Below are 20,252 nucleotides of genomic sequence, written 5' to 3'. Positions count from 1 at the left end.
ATAATAAATTACTGATATTTAGCGACTCGAAAGGTTCTTTATCAACAACGTATTTTCTCGTGCTTCTGCTGACCTGTCTGCAAGGTGTATAAATCGAAGTCCTGAGTGCGAATCACAGGTGAGCCCGTCCTGAGGTAATTAGCGATCGGGAATGATTCAGAACTTATGGGTAAATAACTCTTGGTAATTTCCCCAACAGTTTTCTGGACGACAGACTGCCGGTAGGGAAGATGTATTGCAGCGCAATACTCAGAATGCTTGTTTTTAATAGTTAGAACATAATGAATGATGTAAGGACCGTGTGGCCTAATGGATAAGGCGTCTGACTTCGGATCAGAAGATTGCAGGTTCGAATCCTGTCACGGTCGTGCTTTTTTGGGGGATTTTAAGTATAACTTTTTGGCGTATACAATATATGTCCAAACATTAAAAGTTAACATTACTTTCCATTTTTATCACCGTTTTTCAGGAAACCTAAAAACGAATGAGTACAGTACCCCTACATTTGCATGATACTGTACAGTGCACTGTATTTCGAATTTATAAATTTCAACTCGGTAATTGTTTGAGGTGTTCGTCACATTGACGTCAACATATTTAATACAAACCGTATTTTATCTTTCGTTTTCACAGTCGCCTTTTCATTTCGCTTTAACAAAACGAAACGTCTTCTCTGACCTCAACACGAACGTAGAGCCAACGAAACGAACGTATCGAGGATGGCAAACCAGATTGGAAAGACCGATTGCTCTTCAGCCTCCGTGGACGGCCTTGAGGCCGACGATGTTTCCTGGATGCTCCAAAGGGTAGCCGTCCTGCGCCGGGAGGCGAAGAATATCAGGCAAGAGAGGGTTCCTGGATGGTAGTTGGTTAGGCCTAGCGCGCCGTGATCAAATAATTGCTTGTACTTGTCGTCAAGATTCATTGTTTAAATGGAACATTTTACGACATGGTGTGTCTCCAAATAATGTACAACCTGGCAATTGGCTAATATTCGTGTGTGTGTGTGTGTGTGTGTGTGTGTGTGTGTGTGTGTGTGTGTGTGTGTGTGTGTGTGTGTGTGTGTGTGTGTGTGTGTACACGTGTATGTACGTGTATGTACATGTGCGTACGTGTATGTACGTGTGTGTGTATGTACGTGTGTGTGTATGTACGTGTATGTACATGTACGTGTATGTACATGTGCGTGTATGTACATGTGCGTGTATGTACATGTGTGTGTATGTACATGGATGTACGATTGTACGTATGTGTGTATGTACATGTGTGTGTATGTATGTGTATGTACATGTGTGTGTATGTACGTGTATGTGTCTCGTTGGTTATTTCCAAATGTGGGGTTCAGAAGGTGAAACGGATTCCTCCCAGGTCTCGAACTATCCACCTCCGTTTTAGTAAGGGGATCATATTTTATGGACCAGTTTATGAAGTTTTCTTGTTTTCAATGTTTTGTTCTGAGGGATTTTTTGAGAATCGTCACCCAGCCTCGGACAGCTTCCAAATGCAGTTCATTTGTGGTAACATTTCCAGGGATGGTTTTCAAGATCTCTGTAAGGTTCTTTTTTATCATTCCCGTTGCTCCAATAAATCATTGGTGCAATTTCGGTGCTCTTCAGCTTTCAGGATCTTTGTACTTCATTTTTGAAGTCGACTTGCTTTAAAGGTCTTGATTTCTGTGAGGTCTTGATTTTTTTTAGGTTATTTTTTTATTTTTTTTTGTGTGCAAGATCGAGGCTTGTTCAGAGCTAGCACATCAAACACATAAAACACAAAAACATAAACGGGCACGTAAAACAATAAGGGGAGGGGGAGACAAGATTAGGAGAGAGAGGGAAGCACACAAGCACAACAGTAGAGAACAGGGACATCGGGAGATCTGTTCGAAGGAGGGGCGGGGGGACTGGAGGGCGGGGGGTTTGGGGGGGGGGCAGAGGAAGAGGTGTGGGTGGCAGAGGTATAAAACAAATAGACACTGCTAGCACTTCCAGGAAAGAAGTCGGTATTTCAAAAAGGTGGATCTGGGGTGAATTAATGGGGGTAGAAAAGATCAAGGCTTTGGATGGGAGGTGGTGGTGAATAGCTAGATAAGAGATGGTGGTGAACAGCTCTTTTAAATACCTGGAGGGAAGAGAGGGATTGAAGAGAGTGTGGGAGTTTGTTCCAGAGGTGGGAAAAAAGAAGAATGAAAGAGTGAAGGTGAGCAGAGAGTCCTGATTTTGGAAGTTTCACCAGAAGAGGGTTGCTGGCAGTTCTTGTGCATCCTGCAGGAATATTTGGGGGACACAGCACAGACAGCTGGAGGAGCTAGGCCAGAGAGGAGTCGGTTGAAGACAGAAAGACCATCAACCTGCCTGTGGTGAGAGAGTGAACGGCCCTCAGAATCAGCTTCATCGCGGGAGATTCCAATGATCCTGAAAGCTTTGTTTTCTACAGCATGAAGCCGAGCTAGGTGTGAGGCAGGAGCACCAGCCCAGAGTGGAGAGGTCTTGATTTTTTAGGTTTGATTTTTTAGGTTTGATTTTTTAGGTCTTGATTTATGTGAGGTCTTGATTTTTTAGGTCTTGATTTTTTAGGTCTTGATTTCTGTACGGTCTTGATTTCTGTGAGGTCTTGATTTTTTAGGTCTTGATTTCTGTGTTGTTTAGGATAAGATCATTGGGGACTGACACCTCAATTAGCAATGCCTTAGTTTCTTTTTTTTAAATCTTTTTTACTAGTACTATTACCGATCGCAATGCTTTGTTGTCTATGTTCTTGCTCAATGGGATCATTAGGTTGTACATGAGTTTTATTTTATTACTTACTTCATTACTGTGCATTACTTCATTCTTACTGTGCATTGCTTCATACTTCATTAGTCATAACTTCATACGCATTCCTTCCTTGTTTTCAGTGATTGCTTTTGGTTCATGTTTCCACGAGTTTTCTGGAACTGGAATATTGAGACTTTTTCAGATGTGCCAGCGGATTACTCCACATACATTGTTGTGCCTTTGGGTGTAGAGCTGCTCTGACATGAGTTTTTTTTAAATATCCTGATAGGAGGTGGCTTGTACTTTCTGTTTCTACCTTGCAGGACCTACACTTATCCGATTGACTCAGTCCCACCATTTTCTTAAAGCCATTGGTGTAGTGTCCTTTGTCTTGGACATTTTAAATGATTCGTTCTCCATCACAGTTGAGCTGACCTCTTATTAGCCATTCCAAAGAGCCTTCTTTGTCTATTCCCAAACTGTCCAACTTTCCCTGTCGTCGGTGTATATCTGTTGATATTTCATTTTATATTTTTCTTTCTTCTTTTTTTGCAATTCTTGGGGCTGTATTTGTGTGTGTGTGTGTGTGTGTGTGTGTGTGTGTGTGTGTGTGTGTGTGTGTGTGTGTGTGTGTGTGTTTTTATTTTATTTTCTTGTATTAGGCCTGGTTATATTACGACTTCTAGAAACTCTACAATGTTAAGTTAGAATTTTTGTGTTTCAGAACTCAGCTGAACAAAATGGCACGGATTTTCCAAAAGTCTGTTGATGACATCAAGTCAATGCTTCTCAATGCCCCGACTGCACCGATTAGAGGTCGAAATCCTGACACAGTTTTTCTTGCACCATCAATGCATCAATCTTCCAGATCACTTGAAACTGGTCAGTCTTTGAATGTTCTCTTTGTCAAATTGTCAACAAGCAATTATTCAACTTTATTCACAAAATTTCTCTCAGCTCTCAAACCATAAGACAATATGAGATGAAAATCTCAAAAATTGAATAACAGTTCCCCATTTATAGTACAATTTTATCACCATTGCAGGTGAGATTTGGACACAACCTGTGGGCTTCCTGAGGACATGCTTCCCAGGAAAGCGAGGTACTCCTCGGCAGGGGTCGATTTGCCCCCATGCACGAGCCTTTCTGCGTATTCGCCAAGAGGTTTTTACCAACCCAAGTCACGCCATCATGGGTCTCGCTGCTTACTCTCATGTTTGGTTGGCAATATTCATACTTTGAACCTTAGTAGTTTCTTATGAAAAGTAAAACACTGTACCTGTGTACTTTTGTTAAACCGCGCTCATTTTTGTTAGGATCATATTCATCTTCCACTTGAATGAGAAGCTGGCTGTGAAGGCGAAAGTTCGACCACCCCGCCTAGATGGGGAAAAAGTGGGTGTGTTTGCCTCGCGCAGTCCCCACCGACCCAACCCTATCGGGATCACGCTTGCACGACTGGATTCGATTGAAGGTATGACTTGTTGGATGTCTTGCTGTTCATATAAAGAATCACACTTTGTATACATCCATTCTTCATGAAGAAAGTTACACCTTTCTCTTGTAAATAACATTGTTCTTAAAGGTGAAGTCAAGGACTCAGTCGGGTTCTTTACTTTTCATACAGTACAAATATGTTCTGATTTTATTATGTGGCTTAGCATTGCAAATATGAATCTAATATTTAAAGCTCGATCTAACCACTTACCATATTTTTTGGCATCGAATTCAATACTTCCGCCCCCCCCCCCCCCCGAAAGTCCTGGCCTCGACTTGAACTCAGAATCGACCTCTCTATGTTTCAAGACATTAAAATAGCATAAATGAAAAAAATTGCAAAGTATATTTCCTGAAATATTATATAATTGTTAATTTAAAACACACTACAGCAAGTTTCCACTTAAGGTCATGGATGTGTTCCTAGAAAGTGGAACATTAAGCATTCATTCCTCTTTTCTCCCACCTCTGGAACAAACTCCCTCACTCTCTTCAATCCCACTCCCTCCAGGTCTTTAAAACAGCTGTTCACCACCATCTCTTATCTTCCCCCATCCAAAACCTTGATCTTTTCTACCCCCGCTAATTTCACCCCAGATCCACCTTTTTTGAAATTCCAACTTCTTTCCCGGAAGTCTTTGCAGTGTCCATATGTTTTATACCTCTCCCACCTCCCCCCAAGCCCTCTCCCTCCCACAGATCTCTCGATGTCCCTGCTCTCAAATGTTGTGTTTGTGTCCTTCCCCCTCTCTCCCCATCTTGTCTACCGCTCCCCTTATTATATGTTTTATGTGTCGGTTTGACTTTTTGTGTGATTAATGTTAGCTCTTTCACGAGCCTCGATCTTGTACACAAAAAAAAAAAAGCAAAAAAAAAAAAGCAAAATGACGTTAAGCAGACAAGATATTCCCATATACGTAATGCTACAATGGTGGGAGGGGTAGAAGGGGACACACTCCCAGGTACATTTGCAGTCACCCTAACATAACTTTAACCTCACTTAACTACAAATATTAAACCAGATCAATAAAGAACACAGAATAAATACATAAATGGACAATTAAATGAACAGTTACAGGGGTACTCACCAAAATGCAGCATTGAGATCGCTTGTCTGGATGGTGGAGGTGTGGAGTGGAGCGGTTACAGGGAGGAAGATCAGGTCTTAGTGTCTTGGACGGACTGCTCAAGTAATTTGTAGGCTGGGAGTCAAAGGGGAGGTAATCTTGGAGCGAGACAGCACTCATCTCACCCTGATTGGGCTTTCGGGTGAGTCACGCTGTGAATCTGGAATTGAGAAATCTCTGATTGAACAGGCCGCAGCAAACCTGGAATCGTTAAATCTCTGATCGAGCTATGGAATGGCTGGGTGGCAAATCCGGAGGGGAGAAGTCGTGACTGATGTGCCGAGGGATTGTGCGATCGGAGCACTGAGGAAATACAAATACTGTATTTGTACCAAGCCAAATCTTGTATTGATAAAAAATAAAAAAAGGCTAATCGTGGCTGCAAAGCTAGGTGGACAAATATTGAGTGCTTGTATTCCAATGTGTCAAGTGTTCATGTTTATTAAGGAGTAGTGAACTGTGACAAAATGTAATGTGCTATGTATGAACCACCTTGCTGATAAATGATTATGTAGCTTATTTTAATGAAGCATTTGCCATCTTTTTACGATTAGGAGAAACGCTACACCTGTCGGGCATAGACGTGGTCGATGGGACACCTGTTTTGGACATTAAGCCGTTCATTCCAGAATATGATGCTCTTCAGGACCATTGTGGCGGTAGCACGTTACCGGCACCAAGTGTCTGCTCAGGCTTGCAAGAAACCAATGAAGGAAAGTTGAATGTATCACAGACTTGCTTATCCATCCAGGACCCTTGTGTTAATCAGCAAGTATGCAGTGCATCTGTGGCAGATTGGGTTCAACAACCCCCCTTGGCACCATTGTCTGTCCATTTTACCTTGGAAGCTACGCAGGACCTGGAGAGACTAGCAGCTGCTGGAGGTAGGTCTGAATGCTGGTAAACTTCACCCTGAATTTGTACATCGTCGTTTATTTTATGTATCAATTGTTTATGTGGACTGTAAATAGCATCCACTTGCATGACATCGCTACATAAAAATAAATAAAACTAGAACGGCCGCATACCTCCGCCAGGCTGAACAGGTTACGTTTTGTATCCCACTGATAGGTAGGATCTGGACTCGGACCTGAACCAAAACCGAATTGGCTTGTTCTTATCACTTACCCAACTCATCCACCTAGTTTGTCATAAGTCATCCACAACTTTTTGAAATATCATGCTACATATCATTTTTGGCCCTATCACTCAATGGTGAAGAATCACTTGAAAATTTTAAAAATTCTCATGGCTGGACCCAGATCTTCACCAATAAATTCATTATTGTCACACACCCAACCTGTCCACCAAATTTTGTCCGAAACCGTCCACAACTTTTTGAGATATTGTGTTATATATCGGTTGTGGACCAATCACTCAATGATGAAGAATCACTTAAAAAATTCTGATCCGGATTCGAACGTCACCAAAATCGAATCAATTCTTCCTTGTCACACACCCAACCTCTCCACCAAATTTCATCTGAATACATCCACATTTTTTTGAGATATCCTTTTCACAGACGATCACAAATAAACAGACAGGGGTGAAAACATAACCTCCATCCACCTTCGGTTGTGGAGTTAAAAATCAAATTGATTTTTGTTCAATTTTTTTTCATGTTGAGTAATTTTTACAAAATCGAAAATTTAGAGGGTTTTCTATCTTGTAAGTATGAGCTGTCAGCAAGTGGTGACAGTTTGTGGCGGTGCTACTTGGTGGCTTACCCATTACACTGTCCTTCACAGAGAACAAGCATCACCCAGTGTTTCAATTATGAATAGTTTGTGTTGCACTCTCAGTTACGTCAAACATCTGAAAACGTGAAATGTTAATGCTTCCTGGTTAAATAAATGTGGTCGCATTGTGATTTTATATCATTATCCTGCACGCGTGAAGCAAAAAGTGGGGGAATTGGTTCACTTTGTCTGTCTGTGATCGAGGAATTACTTTATTCCAATTGAATATTATATTTTGAACACGGTAGAACAACAGGCATTTTAAGGCCATTTTCCCTGCAAGAGCGGTGGTTAGCCTTGCGGTCCCCATGACAATGTTCTCCATTTTGCCCTATTTTCTGCATCTCCCCTTGTCAACCCCCTTGCCCGCATTTCTTCTTTGACCATCTTTAGCCAAGTCTTTCTCGGTCTTCCCCGTCCTCTACTTCCTTCTACATTCATTTCCATCACTCTTCGCAACCAGTCACTTTCATCCTTCCTCAACACATGACCAAACCATCTCAACCTGTTGCTCTTCACAGCATCCATCACAGGCTCTATTCCCATCATCTTTCGCAATTCATCATTTGTCGTCCTCTCTCTCAACGATACTCCACACATCCACCGAACCATTCACATTTCCACCCTTTCCAGCCTTCGTTGCTGCTCTACGTTCATTACCCATGTCTCACTGCCATAAATCATAACACTTCTCACACATGCAGCATACACCTTTCCCTTCAGCTTCAACGACACTCCCCTCCTCGTCAGCACGCCACTCAGTTCCCGAAACTTCTTCCATGCACATCTCACTCGAGCAACCGTTGCCGAGTCTGATCCACCTTCTCCATTCAGCATGTCTCCTAGGTAACAAAATGTTTTCACACCTTCCAGCTTCACGCTGTCTCCAAGATCCAACTCAACATTTACTCCATCTGCAGCTCCCTCTGTGCACACCTTACACTTGAATGTTGCTGCCACACTGGTTAGTGACCCTCTCAAACCACTACATTTTTGATGAACCCACTCAGCGCACATTGGACATTGAATGGAATTCACTCTGACACCCTTCCTGCACACAGCACACGGCCACTTCCCAGTTCTTTCCACCTCACCACATGCTTTACCACTTGCCATCACCTTTGTTTTTCTGATATTTACCTTCAGACCTTTTGTCTCCATACATTCCTTCCACTTGTTCATCTTCTCCTTCAGTCCATCCATACTTTCTGCAATCAACACCAGATCATCTGCATACAACAACTCTCATGGTAAACCCTCCTTTACGTTCTGAGCCAGCACCTCCATGACAGCTACAAATAGTAGTGGCTTTGTACCGACCCCTGATGCACTCTCACCTTCACCTCAAACTCACCACTGTTCCCGTCCTTCGTCCTTACAGCTGTGCGCGCTCTTTTGTACATTGCCATCACTACTCTGATCAACCATTCCTCCACTCCTAACTTCCTCAATGCCCATGTCACTACTTCACGTGGAACCCTATCGAATGCTTTCTCCAGATCAACAAACCCAAGAAACAATTTCTTCCTCTTCTCCATATACTTCTCCTGCAACTGCCTCACAATAAAAAGCACGTCTGTCGTTCCTCTTCCTGGCATAAATCCAAACTGCATTTCGTCAATCTTCACTTTCTTCCTTATCCTCCTCTCCAACACCCTTTCCAATACCGTCATTCCATGCTCCAATAACTTTATCGCTCGATACGAGCCACAGTCCAGAGGGTCACCTTTCCCCTTGTATAGAGGGACGAGGGTACTCAGTTCCCAATCCACTGGAATGCGGCCTTCTTTCACCACCAGATTGCAGATCTCTGTCATTCTCTTCACACCCCAATTTCCCGCTGCCTTCAACATATCTCCCACAACTCCCGTTGGCCCTCCCGCTTTTCTACTCTTCATTGCTTTTATCGCTTCCTCAACTTCCTTCTCGGTTATCTTCTCTGCCAGTCCTAAAACTGGGTTACTCTCTATGATGCCATCCCATTCATTCTCTGCATTCAACAGTATTTCCATATATCTCTTCCATCTTCCTTTAATTCCATCTGGGTCCACAACGATTTGTCCCACTTCATCCTTCAAGCAACTCACCCCCATCACATCACACCTCTCTTTTGCTATCTGCTTTGCAATCCTGAATACTGCTCTCTGACCCTCTTCCAAATCCAAGCGTTCTCCAAACTTTTTCCTACATGCCTCCTGTGCCTTTGCTACCTCTTTCTTTGCAGCCTTCTTGGCTGCCTTATAGCTTTCATGCTCTGCCTTTTCTGCCCCCGTACCCTTCGCCTTCTGCCACTACTTGAACTTCTTACTCTTCTCATCAATCTTCTTTCCAACTTCATCATCCCACCACCATGTTTCCGAGTGCCTCGGTGGTCCTTTTGTCCATCCACATACCTCACCAACGGCTCCCAACAGACTATCTTTAATTGACATCCAACCACTTTCAAGCTCAACCACATCATCCTCTACCATATTCAGCCTCTCTTTTAATGCCTCCCTCAGTGTCACCTCTTTCAACCTCCATACCTTCATTCTCGGTTGGTACTTCACCCGCCGAGCTCTCCTCGCACCTTTCACCCTTATGTCGCAGACAACCAAGTGGTGCTGTGAAACAGCCTCCTCCCCCGGGATCACCTTTGTGTCCCGGAGGTGCCCCCTATCTCGCCTACGCACCAGCAGGTAGTCAACGGTTGTCGTCAACCCACCTGACGTATATGTAACAAGCTTATTATCCCCTTTCTGGAACTGAGTATTACAAATCAACAAATCAGCTCCATCAGCAAACTCCAAAATCCTTTCACCTTCTCCATTTCTCACACCATATCCGTAACCCCCATGAACTCCCTCAAAACCGGCCATACTCCTTCCCACATGTCCATTTAGGTCTCCTCCTACCACAACAACTTCCTCATCTTTCACGTTTTCCATCAGCTTCTCTCTAGCACACCAGAACTTGTCCTTCTCTTCATTGCTCCGACCAATCTGCGGAGCATATCCGGAGATGACGTTCACCAAGAGCTTTCCAATCATCATTTTCACCATCAACCTATCACTCACTCTAGTCACACTCACCACACTGTCTACAAACTCCTCAGAAAACAGGACACCAACACCATTCACGCCCTCCGGGCACCCTTGCCACACAAACTTGTATTTCTGTCCCTGCCTACCCTTCACCATTCTCACACCACTTCCCTTCCATCACGTCTCCTGCACACAACATATGTCCACTCTTCTTCTGATCAATACTTCCACCACTTCTCCTGATCTCCCTGTCATTGTCCCTACATTCCATGTCCCAAACCTCAGAAACCGATCTCCACGTCGGGCATCAGACGTTTCGTCATCATAAATGGAATGATTTCCACCCTTGCTTCGATTGGGTTCCCCACCTTGAGTTTTGACGAGAAGGAGTGGGGTCCCCAACGGGGTACTTCGGGCTGTACCCTGCCCATATGTAGTTGTAATTGTCATGGTTCTCATTTTGAGGCAATGTTTTTATGGCCGGATGCCCTTCCTGACGCCAACCCTTTTAGTCGCCTCTTACTACACGCAGGGATACGGTGTACCTATTCTAAACCCGGGTACACACCGGGAAAACGGTAGAACACAAATCAGAAATGAATCGGAACACAATTGTGCAGTTTAGCAGCACTTTGGTTCTGAATTTCGCAAGTTGTACCGAATCTCATCCAGTGTGCAGGCGCAGAGAGGAGTAAAGTAATTTTTTTAGTCTGTCAGTCTGCCTAACAGACAAACAAAATAGAAAATCATTCCAAACAGGAATATTTGTTGTTTTTGGGGATATCATAATGGACACATACAACAGGCACGAATAACTAATATAACGTGTTAAATAACATGGTGTAAAAGACGGTGCATCAACGGTGGTAAACTTCTGAAAAATTGATTTTTTTTTTTCTGACTAAAAGTTTTTTTATTTATTTCAATTGAATTATATACTTGAACTTGAACACACTTGACCGACTTGACCGACCGACTTGACCGACCGACCGAACGACTTGAACACAAATAGTCTTATTGGCACTTTAAAAAACCTGTTTAGCAGTACTTGGAAAAGTAATGCCCTGAGGGCAGAGTAACTGAGATTCAGCATTCAGACAAATATGGTGGCACCCAGCGTGGTTTTAGTCCAAATCTAAGCAAGAGTTGAAAAGACCCTCTCATGTCCTTCTTTTTGACCAATTTTTCAAGACTATGTGGGGTAAGGTGTTCTGTGAACTCTCTAGGTCATATTTTGTCTCATGATGGTTCAACATTGCTTGATTTGAAACAAGTATGTAATTACCATAATTATCCAAAAAATAAATAAACCTATGTCACCCACAGGGTGAACCGTATCTTGCCAAAATGTGAACATGAGTGACTTGCTTCAGGTCACACTGAGGTGAACAGAACTGCTATCCACTAGAAGCGACTCTTTGAGGAATGTCTGCCCACGAGATATTGAAAGATTTTGATGAGAACTGAGGAAATAATTTTTTCATGAAAATTCCGTTTTTTCGTCATGACGTCATCAAATGACGTCATAGCGTCAAACTGTTTACAGATCTGGGAAGCACTCATCAAGGGCATTCATATGAGGTATTACTCGATATGGTACCTACGATTTCAAAATTTGACCTTGGGGTCAATAATTTTCGACCTCCAGCGCTAACCATGAAGGTCAAGGCCGATCGCCACCAAAAACTAATCAGCTGAGCGCCGGACCATATACTAGATTCCCATGAAGTTTGGAGACGATCCGATCAAAGTTACTCAAAAAATAACGATTTCAACATTTGACCTTGGGGTCAATAATTTTCGACCTCCAGCGCTAACCATGAAGGTCAAGGCCGATCGCCACCAAAAACTAATCAGCTGAGCGCCGGACCATATACTAGATTCCCATGAAGTTTGGAGACGATCCGATCAAAGTTACTCAAAAAATAAGGGTTTCGTCGACCTCCATGATTGACCACAAAGTGACCTTGACCTTTGACCTTGACCTTCAAAATTTTGTGTGCTGAAGGGTATCTCTATAGGACTCTGATATGCGAAGTTACAGGAGTTTCCAATAATAACTGTGGTCTACAGAGTGATCTGAAGGTCAAGGTCAAAGGTCAAGGTCGACCTCCAGCGCTAACCATGAAGGTCAAGGCCGATCGCCACAAAAAACTAATCAGCTGAGCGCCGGACCATATACTAGATTCCCATGAAGTTTGGAGACGATCCGATCAAAGTTACTCAAAAAATAACGATTTCAACATTTGACCTTGGGGTCAATAATTTTCGACCTCCAGCGCTAACCATGAAGGTCAAGGCCGATCGCCACCAAAAACTAATCAGCTGAGCGCCGGACCATATACTAGATTCCCATGAAGTTTGGAGACGATCCGATCAAAGTTACTCAAAAAATAAGGGTTTCGTCGACCTCCATGATTGACCACAAAGTGACCTTGACCTTTGACCTTGACCTTCAAAATTTTGGGTGCTGAAGGGTATCTCTATAGGACTCTGATATGCGAAGTTACAGGAGTTTCCAATAATAACTGTGGTCTACAGAGTGATCTAAACGTGGAAAAAAAATGATTAACCACAAACAAAAAAACAAAAAAAAAAACAAACAAAAAAACAAACATACAAGCTGACTAATACATCTTGCAAAAACTTCGTTTTGGCAAGATAATAAAAAACAGTTTAATAGATTTCTGCAGTTGGCTTGTCCTACTCATAAGTTGTAATTTCCCACAGAATGTTTCTGTGGACTGAGTGATTGGTTGAATGGTTCTTTCTTGTTCCTGAGCATATGCATATGAATCCAACTCCTGATCTCTGTTTATTAGTCCCCTACCGGTGTACACCGGAGGGGACTATAGGTTTGCACTCTGTCCCTCCGTCTGTCAGTCCGTCACGCAAAGAGCAGCTTTCCGGACTTTTTTTCCTAAACTCTTAATGCTAATGATTTCAAACTTGGTACATGGTTTCATCATGAATTGTTACAGATCAAGTTCGAACTTCACGAAGTTTCGATCATTTTTGACAAAGTTATGGCACTTTGAACTTTGGTAATTTCCGCAACAGTGTTCCGGACGACAGACTGCCGGTAGGGGAAATGTATTGCAGCGCAATACTCAGAATGCTTGTTTGTCTGATGTTTTTCTTCCTATAGCTCTACCGATCCTGGGAAACGCTGCCAGTGCACGACATACATTGGAAGCCATACTGGCTTCCGACCCTCGCTGTGTTTATCGGCGACACCGTCACCCCTTGCAGCCTTTTTCCTTTGCCCTTGAAGGACTCATCATCACCTGTCACTTTGGCGAAGGTTTTGCAGAAGTGGTGACTGTTTGCAGAGATGACGACACTTTAACAAAATGGAATAATCTGTCAGGAGAACCTGAAGATGGGGTTGAACTGGGTACACAACAAAATAATGTTTCCTGACTTGTGAACTACCAAAGCATTTTTACAAATTTGTCTTCATGAGACTTGTAGGTGTGTGTACGTTTTTTAGAATGTATAAGAGCACCGGATTGACTCACTGAATCTTGGTTGTCCATGAAAATAATTCCAGAATACCATCAAGACACAATAAAAGATCTCCAGGCAAAGCAATTTTTCTTTAACAATTGCACAGTTTATGTGGACTTGCCACTTCTCTACCCTGGGAAAAACAACCTATCTCAGCTCAAAGTATGCAGTATGAAAGAACCAATCGAGTTAAACTTCTCTGAATACAACTAAATCCTTATTGCTTTTGCATACACTTTCTGCAGCACAGAGAAAGCTCAAACAATATCCAATAAAAATTTAAAAACAGAAAAAGGCGAGTTTAACTTTTTATCGTGATACAAGGTTCATGGATGAGCTTTGTAATCGTTATTTTTGGTATGTGCAGCGGCTGCAGCCTGTGGCTGCTGATTGCATCATTGCTGGAAGCATCGCTGTGGCGCTGATGCAGTGCTGGTACTCATTTTGCCAACCACAGAAGGATGACAGGCTGAGTCAACTCACCTGGTGGTATGTAACGACACAAGATCCTAAGATCTTGAGGTAGCCACCTTAACTGTTAAGCTAACACCAGGCTCAGATTTGTAATTAATGTACAGGGTGTTTCAAAAGTCAGGAACCACCTTGTGGCAAACAGCGCCATCTACATCTAGAATATAAACCAGATGTAACCAAGTAGGTGGGATATAACACATGCTGTGATGTTTGTAACTTTAACGTTTTAGGATTTATTCTAGAGACATTGACGATTTGCCAAAGGCTCTAATTAATGGCAGTTGTAGTGCGTTGAAGTTTCCTGAACTTACACCACGTGCAAAAAGTAAAAAAAACGATTTATCCGAATACAAGACTCGCAACAGTCACAAATATTGTTTTAGTTATATGGCATACCAGGAGGCACAACCACATCGGTCTTAGGTTGGCATCGCCATGGTTGGTGGTACACAAATTGCCCACCTTGGTTGGCCATTGGATTGTAGACAGAAAGAGACAGTTGGCCTTGTGGTGACTTGAGAAACAGACCGAGTCAAAATTTCACGAAACACAGTCACTTTTTTATTTTCCTTTTTATAACCACAAATAAAAACAATACCATTGACCACTTTACAGTACCAGTGCAGTTTACCTTCAACACCAATAATGGCCAAAAATTGTGCATAAAAGTAAAACCAAATCTTCACTGAAAGATAATTCCAAGCAAACTCTTAAATGCATACTGATCATAAGTCCAGTCGATTAGGAGTCCTTCTGGAGCAATAAGAACGATGGAGCACACCCTCTTCCGATGGTGCCATGGAAGGTGGTGGTTCACTTTCCCCCACACCAGGCGCTCTCTGATGAGGTTCTTTGTTTGAGCCTTCTTCTGGAACGTTGCCCTCCGGAACGATATATGCAGACCATTTCAGTGTGGTAGCCATGATGGATGGTTCTGATATACCAGATATGTCACCTGTTAAATCAGAGGTCAACAGTCTCACGTGATCCACGTCTCCCGACATTCCGGTTATCCAGGAGATTGACAATAAGGGATGAACCAAATTTCTCTACAATGGTCCCTCCCAGCCAGCAATTACCACTACCAAAATTGAGCACATACACACAATTTCCCACATTAAAAGGTCTCTCCTTTGTGTCTGTCATACTGGGACTTCTGTTTTGCTTGGACTTTGCAGACTTATCTGGCTGTAACAGGTCAAAGTGGGCCTTCAGCTTCCTTCCAATCAAAAGCTCTGATGGTGCCCTCCCAGTGGTTGAGTGGGGTCATGACAGAATTAGAGAGAGAGACAAGAGGGAAAGGGCTGGTCCATGGAGACCGATCGGGACTCTAACTGGCAATGTTGCCCTGACAAATTTGCAGGGCACTCCTCCTTCCGATTTCCTTTTTCTTTCTTTCCCTTTTCCTTGTACTTTGTAGCCACTGCTAACACAATAAATTATTTTTGGGAAGGTGTTGTCATAAGAGGATCGAGTAAACTGAAAACGACGGTAAGGACAACACTTGCTTGACTTCCACGATACGATTGCTGTTTACACGAGTTCTGCCATGTTGTTAAGCGGTACCGAGAGCTCCGTTCCTTTGGAGTGCTTTCAAACAAGCAACCCGCTGGGCAAGTTTTATTGAGAGCTTGAACATTTGGAATGAATATCCTCACCCCACTTACCTTGCCGCAAAAAAGCTCCAAATGTGACCACTGAAATAAAATAGCCAAAACATTATAATGATTGTACAATGTTTGAATTGACATTATTGTAGAGAGACGAGATACATTACATTTTACATCCATTAGTATAGCCTAGTAATACACAAATATGTATCAATAGTCTATAGTGGGTGGTCCAAAATAGTTTCACACCTTTATGACGTCATAATTTTATTGTGTATGTCACACAGTAGCCTGGTGTTGGCTTCGCGGTTAGGGTGCCGGCTTGGGATCCTAGGATCCTGGGTTCGAATCCCGGTCGATCGCTAAATTAACACCAGGGGGGTTGACTCAGCCTGTCATCCTTCCGAGGTCGGCAAATTGAGTACCAGCTTGCTGGGATGAATGATCCCGGTGTGCACCCCGGCTTAGAATAGGTACACCGTATCCCTGCGCATCGTAAGAGGCGACTAAGGGTTGGCGCCAGGAAGGGCATCCGCCATCCGGCCATAAAAATATTGCCTCAAACAGGGAACCATGATTGTCATGGGACCCGCAAGGCTAACCCCCGCTCTAGCGGGGAAAATGGCCTTAAAACGATCATTCATTCATTCATACACAGTGTTCACGTGTTTGATTTCTGCTTCTGTAACTGGGAGACAATCACTCTATTTTGGATGTAATAAAGTCGCCGCTTTACCAACATCTGATTTTAGCATACAAGGAAAAGACACCCAAGATCTTCTGGATCCGTGTCGATCCTTAAGTTTCCAACCCAAGCAACTCTCGCTCGCTCATCACTTCCGGTTGCAACTGGATCAGGAAACCCAAAGATGCAACAAATTTACACATCACATACTAAAGGCAAAATGACGCCACGACAGTACTCCCCCTCCCAATGCATTAATCGGACTAGATGGTATTCATAGAATATATACCCTGCGCAATAAACTTGGTGCGAGCCAACTCTTCTGTTTTGAAGGGTTTCTTTCTTTGATCCAATATGGCTGCCAGGCCACGTGAGCAATGACATCATAAATTTATATTCTCTAATATAATTGTTACGTAGATCACGCTCAATAAATATCAAACTGATCAGACTAAGCATTGCCCCTGTCGAATTATGACGTGAAAATTACGGCACAAATGACGTCATCGTTAACAACACCTATTCCCCATATGGAGTTATTTACAATGAGCCACGTTTCAATTTTTCCATAGAGCGGTTTTGGAGCTATAGAGGTGCAACGTTTTTCGGTTTTTCGAATATGGTGCCTGTACCACGTGACATATGACGTCATAATTATCATTTAAATATTCTACAGGAGGAGGCGCTCCTATGGTGCTGATATCTGTACCTTATACTGATAAGGTACAGATGTACTGATATACATAATAAAATTGCTGGGTACTGATATCTCATTTCGCAATGCATTCTTCTTTTTTTTTTCTTTTTTTTTTCCCAAAGTACTATGTCCGGTCGCAATGCTTTGTTTTCTGTTTACGCTCGATGGGATCATTAGGGAGTACGTGAGCATTACTTACTTGTTTTCAGTGATTGCTTTTGGTTCATGTTTCCATGAGTTTTCTGAGTTTTCATGAGTTTTAATTTTTTTGCAGATGTGCCAGTGATTACGCCACATACCTTGTTGTGTCTTTGTGTATAGCTGCTCTGAGTTTTTTAATGTCCCAATATTATGTGGCTCGTACTTTCTGTTTCTACCTTGCAGAACCTACACTTGTCCGATTGACTCAGTCCTGCCATTTTCTTAAATCCATTGGTGTGGTGTCCTCGGTCTTTGACATTTATAAGGATTTGCCCTCATACCCAGTCGAGCTGACCTCTTCATATCCATTCCAAAGATCCTTGTTTGTCTACGTTCAATCTGCCCAACTTATGTATGCGTGCATGCCGTGCATTGTTATCTCCAATGAGAGGGGGAGTTGACATGCGTGCACGGTGAATATGTCTGCAGTTCAATCGTTACTAGATAGAGGGCAGCCATCTGCCATGTTGGCTCGCTCTGGTTTTATTCCCTGTGTGGTGTGAATAAACTTGTTATAATTTCCCATCGTATCTTCTCTTCCAATTCCATACATGACGCAGACACCGGACAGGATTTGACCCCTCGTTGTGGGAAGACCCTCTTGTGAGCAGGCTGTTGTTGCTCCTATGGTTGGCAGCGAGTGCCCCGGAAGCAGTGGCAGAAAGAGAGTCGCAATTCTATATGTGGGGAAAATTGTGTGCTTGGTCAAGGGTCACCCAGATGGCTCAAAATTGGTTTTGTGAAAACGAATCCTTCCCAATTATCAGAGTTATTTTATTTTCTACCTTTGAAATTCCCATTATCGTGGGAAATCTGCATCCAAATAGAATAATGCAGGTTCTCTTCAAACCAAAATTGTCACAAAGACTAACACTCGGACTTCATATTTCAGCAATGGAGTTGTTTTCATGAAGACATTCAACAATGAGGATGTAAATGTGCTTAATTGCTTCTTGCTGGAGAGAGTGGGAATTGCTTTCAACCAACTGTTGAAACTCCTGTTCTTTTATGATTATTCTTAACATTCGGACCAGCGAGGTTGCTGATTAATCTATGTATAATGGAGTAAGCGTTTGCATGCCCACTCTATACCCATAAGATGGACAGTTGGCCTGATGTCACCCACAATTTAGCTTGAAACAAAAAAAACCATACGTCCACTGTTTTCGTGCAATGGTAAGCATAAGACATATTTGTAAGTGTCATATTCACAATTGCCATGCCCTCTCTACAAGCTATCCGTTTCAGTGTAAAACGGCGGATACGACTGTTAAAAGGACTGGCAAGTTGCGCTGCCTGGAATGGATGAAGGCGGCAAACCTGCAAATGGTGTCTTCTGTCATCGAGCCAGCAAGAACGGAAGAAGCAAATTCACATTTATTGCCAAATCTGATGCAATGTCTCGGGTCCAGTGAGGTATAAATTGTATTAGTGACAAAGCCAGTGACCAATTGCAAATTAATAGTAGGATCATTAAATATCAAAAGGTTGGAGCCGATAGGCATTATGGGCCTTGTGAAGGTGACGGTACATAAAAGCATCAGCTTTTAGGCCTCAAATGGCAATCTATAGACCAGTGGAATTAGAATTATCCAAGCTGTATAACCATGTTGTATTGGCTATTTTATTTTATTTTCCGGATTATTTTATTTTCTGGGGTGATTGAAGCAGCAGTCTGTTCCCTATACACAGCCCAAATAAAGTGATGGGTCAGAAGAACATGTTGGATGCATGGAACAAGATGTCCCTCAAGGCGGGCACTCTGCTAGTATATTGAATGACAAGTTGGTTCAGGTTTAAGTGGTGAGTAGTATGCTATCGATCAGATACATATTTACATTTTTACTCTTGGCTGTTGCTGGGTATCTGTGTAGTCCTCATTGCAGTATTTGTGATTGTGCACCTGTCTTTTCTGTTGTACATTTTGCCGTTTCATTGCTGTGGTACATTTCAGCGAATTAATGCCCCACCTTTCACAGGGTGTAAAACACTGGCTTATTGGTAAGAGTGCTCGATCATTTCCTATTACTGCCAGTTGACATTTTTCTGTAAATTATGGTGGAATTTTATCTCTGTCCTATTGATCAATTGTTAATTATATCTTATCCTTTGCAGAAACCAGTGAAACATTATTCTCGCTTCAATGTCAATCCTAAAGGTGTCCTAAATGTCAATTCCTTCAATTCCTTCAAAGTCCTTCAATGTCAATCCTAAATGTCAAACCTAAAGGTGGTTAATGTCAATCGGCGGATGAGTGAAAAGCTTGTGGTGGATCCAAGGTTTGCAAATACGTACACTCGTGCTGGGTTGTCACAAAAGGTAAGTAATTCTCCCTGTTTCTTTATCACTCGCCAGATGTCAAGACTCGTGTTGGAGCTAAAATAACAAATGACATTGAGAGGGAAGAGAGCAGGATGACGAAAATGTATATATATATATATATATATATATATATATATATATATGTATATATATATATATATATATATACATATATATATATATATATATATATATATATGTATATATACATACATACATACATACATACATACATATATATATAATTGGGAGAAAAAATCAGACACGGACGTAGCTTCAGGACGGTCGATCTTTAATTCTCGACAAGCTTTCGACCAACAAATGTCTTCTTAGTCTACAGAAACAACAGGCCGGGCACTGATTGGGTGGCGCGCCAAGGCTGACGTGACCGCCGCAGAGTGATACGAGGGGCGGCAGGACTTTCGTGGAGTGACAGGGTTGGTTCCGAGGAGTTGCGCAGACAGAGTTGGTTCCGAGGAGTTGCGTCTGGCAGTGGGTCTTGCGCCGAGTGAGTCTTGAGACGCAGTGGGTGAGTGGTGAGTCTTGAGACGCAGTGGGTGGGTAAGGAGAGGAGTTGGCCAGCAGGGGAGTTCGGAGAGGGAGAGAATTGTGAG

The 20,252-nt window shown here is 42.6% G+C and overlaps 1 protein-coding gene and 1 non-coding gene across 2 annotated transcripts; both read left to right on the top strand.

The window, feature by feature from the left end:
• Nucleotides 1-259: 259 nt before the first annotated feature.
• TRMO (tRNA methyltransferase O) lies at nt 260-17,839 on the top strand. The gene is made up of 8 exons (XM_078773396.1): nt 260-347; nt 695-841; nt 3,478-3,635; nt 3,799-3,973; nt 4,070-4,227; nt 5,932-6,261; nt 13,288-14,138; nt 17,500-17,839. Exons 1-7 carry the CDS (start codon nt 310-312, stop codon nt 13,560-13,562), a joined length of 1,281 nt encoding a protein of 426 aa, XP_078629522.1. The 5' UTR covers nt 260-309; the 3' UTR covers nt 13,563-14,138; nt 17,500-17,839.
• On the top strand, nt 296-368 carry TRNAR-UCG (transfer RNA arginine (anticodon UCG)). The gene has a single exon. It is a non-coding gene; the product is annotated as a tRNA-Arg (tRNA).
• Nucleotides 17,840-20,252: the final 2,413 nt, after the last annotated feature.

The sequence above is a fragment of the Myxine glutinosa genome, chromosome 2 (genome assembly GCF_964187855.1).
Source record: "Myxine glutinosa chromosome 2, kmMyxGlut1.1, whole genome shotgun sequence".
NCBI classification, from domain to species: Eukaryota; Metazoa; Chordata; class Myxini; order Myxiniformes; family Myxinidae; genus Myxine; species Myxine glutinosa.
This window is presented reverse-complemented; position numbering and strand designations above follow the sequence as displayed.

Coding starts and splice junctions, on each gene's coding strand:
- TRMO (XM_078773396.1), top strand. CDS start 310: ATGGATAAGGCGTCTGACTTCGGATCAGAAGATTGCAG. Junction 348..694: donor TTCGGATCAGAAGATTGCAG/GTTCGAATCCTG, acceptor ACACGAACGTAG/AGCCAACGAAACGAACGTAT. Junction 3,974..4,069: donor GCTGCTTACTCTCATGTTTG/GTTGGCAATATT, acceptor CATTTTTGTTAG/GATCATATTCATCTTCCACT.